This window comes from Primulina eburnea, chromosome 17, assembly GCF_022965805.1.
Source record: "Primulina eburnea isolate SZY01 chromosome 17, ASM2296580v1, whole genome shotgun sequence".
Classification (NCBI taxonomy): domain Eukaryota; kingdom Viridiplantae; phylum Streptophyta; class Magnoliopsida; order Lamiales; family Gesneriaceae; genus Primulina; species Primulina eburnea.
The window spans coordinates 11,903,302-11,911,481 of NC_133117.1; the positions used below are offsets into that span (position 1 = coordinate 11,903,302).

At 34.2% G+C, this 8,180-nt stretch overlaps 1 protein-coding gene across 1 annotated transcript; it reads right to left on the reverse strand.

The window, feature by feature from the left end:
* Positions 1-1,647: 1,647 nt before the first annotated feature.
* Positions 1,648-5,425, reverse strand: LOC140818511 (homeobox-leucine zipper protein ATHB-22-like). Its single transcript, XM_073178498.1, has 3 exons — positions 5,170-5,425; positions 4,726-5,078; positions 1,648-2,076 (listed from the first exon to the last, which is right to left on the reverse strand). The coding sequence occupies exons 1-3, from the start codon at positions 5,270-5,272 to the stop codon at positions 1,843-1,845; spliced, it is 690 nt and encodes a 229-aa protein (XP_073034599.1). The 5' UTR covers positions 5,273-5,425; the 3' UTR covers positions 1,648-1,842.
* Positions 5,426-8,180: the final 2,755 nt, after the last annotated feature.

Genomic DNA, 8,180 nt, shown 5'->3' on the forward strand with positions numbered 1-8,180 from the left:
CGGATCGTCCGAAGTGGATCGGATCGTCCGAAGTGTACCGGATCGGAGCGTCCGAAGTGGATCGGATCGTCCGATCGTTGTCTATAAATAGAAGCGCGAGGCTTCACTTTTCACTCGCCAATTCCGAGAGTTCCAGAGCGTTTTAGTCGTTTCTGATGGGTTTCTAGTCTTTTCCCGAGGTTCGGGCACTAGCGGGGAGCTACTGGTTTTGTAGCGGAGCTGTGCTCTAGTTGGGGGCTAGCGGCATCAGTGGGCTGACTACGGACGCAGGTATAGTTCTGGGTTCCCTTTGAGATTTGGGAGTATCTATTAGTCTAGTTAAGGCTTTTAGATGTGGTTTAGTGATATGGTATCACTTGGATTGTAGGCTTGATTCTAGGGCTGATTGCTAGGATCTACTGATTTGAGGTACGAAAGTACTATCCGAGATAGCAGGATTGAGTATGCTTTACTATGTGTTGCATGTTTATATGTTGCATTATTATCTGTCATATGATGCATGGTTTATTATGCGGCATTTGCATAATCATGTTGAGCCTGATTATCTTTGAGATAGCCTGTTGAGAGGGTGCTCAGCCCTCATTTGTTGTGGATGGTTGGACCCCGTTGGCCGACGGTGGTCAGGTCACCGGTATATCCACAGGTTCATTTGGTATGGGAGCCACCTCCTGGTGCGACGGCGCAGAGTGCTACATACCTTGACGTCATTTGTCTGAGCAGTATTTCGATATACCCAGATCCTGGTATCCAGTACATTTTGCATACATGCATGTCATAGTCTTGTATACTCATGCTTTCGGTACTGAGCGTTTTATGCTCACGTCCTCGGTTTATCTCTGTTTTGGACACCCTATTCGATGGGGCAGGTCTCAGGTTAGACGGTCCAGGAGGGAGTGGACAGGGAGCTGGCAGAGGTTGACCTGTAGTTGTTGGTATTTGTTCTTGGAATTTAGTTCGATCTGGTTGTTTAAGTATTTTGTACTTACAGATTCGATTGGGTTGTATTATTGTTTTTCCGCTGTTTACCTGATTCAGTTTTAAATGTTAATTTTGCATGCTTAAGTTCTGATTAGTAGGTGATTCTGGAACGGGTCACTACATATTAGCCATTGAATTATTATTTGAGCAAATTTATGACTGAAACGACAATACAATAATTCGGATGGTCACTTTAGCTTTGTTCGGCCACTCATTATTTAAACTTCACCAATTAGTGACAAAAAATGGTTGAAGATTCATTGTAGCATTTTAACATATGCCAATAGATTAAGTGTCCAAGGCTGCAAATTGATTAAACTTATGGATGAATTATTAAAATAATTCACATCTTAACTTTTAGTTGACTCAAATATATTTTTTATAGGGAAAATTTCTATTTTAATCCCTATATTTTACTAAAAAAATAAGAAATGTGAGACTCGGTATAGGATAATTTTGCTAACAGTACCATCTTAGGCAGGCATAAAATAAATTAATTATATATACTTGAACATGAATTGACATCAAATTATCAATTCAATCATTAATCATTTGAGAAAACATAGCACATATAGATAATAAATATTTATAATGTTATTAATCAAATAAGTAAAAATAAAAATAAAACATAGTTCTATTAGTTGACATTAAGATAAAACGAACACCACATGAAAAACCAAACAAACATCAGTTACTCAAAATTAAACTAGTTAAAAATCCAAAGTTTTTCAACTTCAAGAACCTGAATCTTATATTATATATGATTCTTACGTTCTAATTAACACTATCTAAAACTAGATTAACCACTTTTAATCCTATAATTAAGATTAGATTAGCCACAGCACGAATTATCCTTAGTTAATTTCAAGAACACGAAGGCATATCGGCCCAGTATGCAGCACCCATCATAACTGGATTGTAGTCATCCATATTTATAGCATAGCTGCATTCTGGGATTTGGTTAATGTGTCCAGGGGGCTTGTCAGAACCCGGAATCGATGTGCTCTCGACGGTTTCGTCGCCGGAAACTTCTGTAAAGGCTGTGGAGACTTGATTCTTAACCACTTGATCCTTTAGTATTGCTCTTAGTGAGAAGACCTTGATATATATAAAAGTTGCAGAAAGTGGTTATTTTCCAATATATAATTATTCATACATGCATGATGCAAATGGAAAGTAGTTCATTTCTAATAATTTATGCATGTATCTATATTAAATAGGTGGCGTAAATGATTAAGCTATACGTCTTATTATTTAATGACGGAAGTTAAATATGAGAGAAAAATAGAACAAAAATTTAGAGAATTTAAATGTTGAGATAAATTATATTTTTTAAGTGAAGTTCAATTTGCAATATGGAAGGGTCACGTGAACAGAAATCCACTTTTTTTCTTTTTCTTTTTTTTTTTATATTAAAAAAATCTATTTTAAAGAGAAATTAATTATGCATTTAAAACATAAAATAATTTTTTTGAAAATTTTATTTTGTGCTATATTCTCAAGAATTTTCAGGAACACAAAGATTCAAATATTCTTAAAACTCATGGTACTTCCTATAAGCCTGTACGTACCGAAAGTAAACAAGATTTTGTTGGATCACTGTTTTCTACGCACCCAAACGCAGCGGAAGTTTAAATTTTAATTTTATTTTGACAATCAAAATATGTTTTGCTTTGGGCGCTCGTATGATTTTCACAAATTAATATTCATAGGGTGTTGAAATTTTATACTTTTGTGAATTAAATCACTTGGCTCCAACTAATCCGTTATGAACGGATTAGCTCTTGATGAATCCCTACGAACTTTCTTTGATTCTTCTAATTAGGTCCACGACTAGAAGATTTGTTCCTCTTCCAAATAGCACTAGAATATTTGGAAGATGTTTCAACGTTGGAGATTAAAATCGAGAGACGGCTCAACTTTCTTTTTCTTGAAAAAGTTGGCCAAAAAGTTGGAGCAATTTTTAATGTGATTTACATAATTCACACCTTTGAATTGTTGTGGAGGCTAGGTTAATTTTTTTTTCTTGGTAGGCTAGGGTTTGACTTGTATGCTTAATTTATATTAAATTATACCCTAATTACATAATTAACATTAATGGACTTGATTTAATTAATTGGGCTAGTCCAACTAGTTTAATTAATTTAATCAAATCCCATTAAAACTTTAATTATATATTATGTAGAACTTGTACTCCTACAAGCCCATTAAATATACTACCCACAATATTTAATTTATTAATTAATAAACTCAACTTTTGAGCTTAATAAATTAAATACATTATAAATTAAACATTTGAATTTATTATTTAAATTATAAATTCAACTACTTGAATTTTCATCACCTTCAAAATTTAATATTTAATAAACCCAACATTTGAGTTTAATAAATTAAATTCTCAAATTTTATAAATTCAACTCCTTGAATTTATTCTCTCAAAATTTAATTATCATAAATTCAACTCCTTAAATTTACTATATAATATAAATTCAACTTCTTGAATTTATTCTCTCAACGGGAACAAACAATCCAGTACTTGTGTGACCCTCAATGGTTCAGGGATACAGCTAGCCGTGGGTTCACAACTCTTTGTGATTCAGGACATAATCTTTTATTTGGGCTTACCCTAGTTAGACCCATTCTTTTCATCAACACCTTGATCAAGATTGTCAGAACTCATTTCTGATTGCACCCATCGGATCATGGTAAGAGCGTCTAGTAGCATCGCCCCATGATCCCCTAGGTACCACTGATAGTGCTTGCAAGAACCAGTCGATTATGATTAGCGTACAGTACGGTCCCTTCATCTCATATATCCCGATCGAATCTGCAACCATTGGTTCATCGAGGGTTGCATATTCATTCGATAAATATGTGATAACTATAATAGTGGCATCGCGTGTACTATTTGAAGAACTCCTTCTCCAACGTACATCTCGTACTCTGGCCAGAGATTCCATGCATTATTATTTCATTAGATCACATAGGATATCTACACCTGTAGGTGAGCAGCAAATCCCCGACTACAATGCACTGGCTCCTATATGTGTCGCAACTGTACCCAACCTCGTCACTTGATGACTCTCATGGAGCCGGTAAACGAGTCAAAGCATAGCCCTAGCATATAGAGCCTCAGTGTTGTCCCGGGTCGTAAGGACTAATGGTGTACAATCATAACCACGGACTTATCCTCTCGATGAATGATAACCACTTGGAAAGTCCGAGGGAGGGTTGTTCGGTATAATCATCATATGACTACCCATCTACATGTTTGGACATCTCCATGCCCTTACCAAGAAACGCAGTACACAACATCACAGATGCCAGTCTCGAGCTCAAGCGACCTTTATCCCTGTTTTAGGCGGCTGAATCGACTAGGAACGAATTTAGAATATGCAGTGTTTACAAATGAGTTTCAACATCGAATTACGATTCATTTGTATTAAAGTATAATCAAGGACTTTATCTATGCTGATTGCATGGGTATACAGATAAAGTATAACGAAACCAGTAAAAGTTAAATTATATTAAAATAAAGATCGTTTATTTCAATTGAGTCAATAAATTCCCTAGCCAACCGTTGCTTGCAGGGCATCTACTCTAACAGATTTTCCAACACATCAATATTTAAATGCACTAAAATAACAAGATATTTTGTTAAGTTTCTTTTGATATTTAATTTAAAGCATATATATTTGATATTTTTCTTAGCATATTTGTGTGAAATTCAATCTATTAATAATTTACCTCTTGTTGAAGCTTATGTTTCTCCCTGGAAACATGATCGAATTCTTGTTTAAGCGAATCGTACAATCGCTCGAGCTGCTTGACCTTCCATCGAGCCGTTCTGTTCTGGAACCAAACAGCAATCTGCCGAGGCTGCAGCCCCAGATCATTAGCCAGCTTCATTTTCCTGTCGGGGTCTAACTTTATCTCTTCCTGAAAACTGTTCTCCAGCGAATCCAACTGATCCTTGTTCAATCTTTTCTTCTTTGGATCTTGCCCGTAGTTACTGTTGCCGTTGCAGCTCTTGTTATCCATCAATGCTGGAAGCATAGCATGTTGCGTCGCCTGCATCGATTGCTGCTTCATTTCTAGACCTGGAAATATTAAAAAATAGGATGCGCTTGTTATAGAAAGAAATGTTACAAATGAAACTTATTCTGATTAGTCAAATCTCCAACAACAAACCTGCAGGGTAATGATTGTAGTTGTAGCTGTAGAGGAAGCTTAAAGAGCTAGGATCGGGCACACGAGGAACGAAAGGCACTTGAAAATTGCCATTCCAATTCATTTCCCGTCTCTTTTTTTTCCAAATCAACAAAACCCTCTTTCCAGAATATCTATCTGTAATATTTCAAATGTGAACCAAGTAATGTTTCAGATAAAGAAATAAGTTAAAATTTTACTAGTGAGGCAAATTAAGAATGAGAAGAGGAGACCAACACAGAAACATGGGAATGTTTCCCACAAAGAAAGAAAGCTGGAAAAAGGCTTTTTGTAAGGGCACGCTGCCTCTAACTTTGGATGCATCTAACAAATACTGGTGCCGCCATCACCAAGCAGTACTATTGATTCTCAGTATGTGTGAGAGATGAATTAGAGTTATATGGTAGAATGTGGATATAAATTAATTAACGTCTGTAACACGGTAGTGTTTGTTTAAGACGTAGTAATACGGATTTTATTGTCATGAAAAAAAATACGATGTTTTTAGTTATTTTAAATGATTTATTTAAAAAAAAATCGTGTTATAATTACGTTCGGATCGGAAACTAATTTAAAGGAGGTGAATAAATAACATCAACAAATTTTTAAAATATTTTGTTTAGTTAGCAACATTGAAATGAAATTCTTATCAATTAGGTATCAACGAGCCAATTACAGTTTGTCACTGTTAGGTTAACTGATGAGGAATTTGAACACAAAATTTCTTAAGGTAAAAATCAGTTGGACTATCGAATAGAAGGTTAAGGCAAGTAACTGATAAGTAAATGACACAATTTTGTTTATAGATGTTTGGAGACTTCAATATTGCTGCATCTTCCCTTCTTCCTTCCGTAATGATTTAACTAAAATAATTTGACAATTACAACACTTACAATTGCTCACTTCAGCAGTTTTTGACAATTTAAGATTTTAGCGACATTTTTTGACTAGTTTATTTTGGTAGATTTATTAAATTATAAAAGTTATTCTTTTTTATTTTACGTAAAAAAATAGCGACGGCTTAGTCAAAAGCCGTTACTATTATTTTATGTAAAAAGAAAAATTACTTTTATAATTTAATAAATCTACTAAAAAAACTTACAATCTGACTAAGCTAATAATATTCATGATCTTAACAAACATTTAGAAATTTACCAAGAATTCAAGCGAAAAAAATTATCCTATTTTGAAATTAAAATCTTTTAAGAGAGAAACATTTATCGTGTGAAGAAAATGAACCGAGGACACGGATATTTACAAACAATATGCCATGGTTTTTGGTTAAACTTTCGCTATTAGCGACGGTTATGCTAAATTCATCGCTATTAACGACGGCTGTTTAATAAAACCGTCGCAATTTTTATATTAAACTGTCGCTAATTTAAAAATTGAGACGAGTTTGTTAAAACTGTCGCTATATATAGCTAATTTAAAAATGCGATGGTTTAAACAAAACTATCGCTAAATATTGCAACATTTTAAGATAATCGTTGTTGTTTGTCCAAAAAACACGTTAATCCATAATAGTTTTCTAAAACAGTTGTCGTTTGTCCAAAAAAAACACGCTAATAGACGTTTTCTTTGACCCCCAAAAAAACGCTGAAAGACAATGGTTTTTAGAAAATTTGTTGTCGTAGACACATCAAAGACAGAGGTTTTTAAAAAACTATTATCTATGAGCGGGTTTTTTTAGGCTACGACAACGGTTTTTGATGAAACCGTTGTTAAAAGAAAAAACACAATGGTTTTAATAAAAAAACATTTGTCTTTGATTTGTTGTGGAATGCCTATTTTATTGTAGTGATGATCCTTAACACTTACTAAATTGAAGAATTTCAAAGATTTTTGTTGACATAAACCGGCAGATCGACTGAGGAAAACTATTCCATCAGTTGTCATTTGATTAGTTTTCTATCGGTGACCATTTTAATAATAAATTATCAATTTTTTAAAGCAATCAGTAGGGCTCTGATTAACTTTGGAAACTTATGCACCTGAATTGTTAGTTTCCTTCTTGAGTTCAGTTCAGCTAGGCTATATAATTATCAATTTTGTCAAAAACCTTATTAAATCACCAAAACATAAATTTTCTAGCAATTTATCCTTTTTTGTTGTTTCAAGAAATTTAGCACTTGACTCAAAATAATGAATTCATTCGATAGAAAATAATTTAAAAATATACAAAAATTTATCTCTAAGCACTATCTTTTGCGATGATCTTTATGGGATACAGAGTTCTTGATGCTAGGGTCAGTTGCTTCTTGGGATGATCAATTGGCTTGGGTTGTTCTCGCTTGTGAGCCTGACTACTAAAAGATTCAGTTCTTTTTCTTTCTTCCTCATTTTTCTCAACACCAAAAGGTTTTTTTTTAGGTAGGAAAGTACAATGGCCAACTGATTGCTCACTTCTTCAATCTTCTCATTAAAATTACCTTGAACTTCCTCAATCATGGTGCAATGCTGAAAATTATTTGTCTGAAGTTGTCCACCAAGATGATTAGTAGTTGCTTCCTAATTCTTCTTAATTTGATCCAAGCGAGTGAAGATATCAATCATGCTTCTGGAAAAATAAGATACTTCCTTGAAATTTTGTCCTTAAACGAATTCAGATCTTCTTCATTATTTAGGTTGCTTCTCTTCAAAATAGTAATAGTTGACGAAATGGCAGTCAAACTGGAGTAAATTATGTCCACAATATTCACAGCATAAATGTAAATTTGGAGAGGAAGGCTCGATCCTAGAATGTTCTTAGGTAATGTCAAGAGTCAGATTAGGAGCTTAAATGTTTGAAAGATCGGCCTACTCTATCATCAACATCTCCGAGTCAAACTAACAAACAAACTCTTTTATTTGGACTTCTGCAACCGAATTGACTAACTCATCAGCTTGAGCTAATGTAACAATATCAGCTTCTCCATGAGGGATTATGAATACAATCTCAACAACTTATGGTATTGCCTCCACATACCTAGGCAACATGTCAACATTGACTT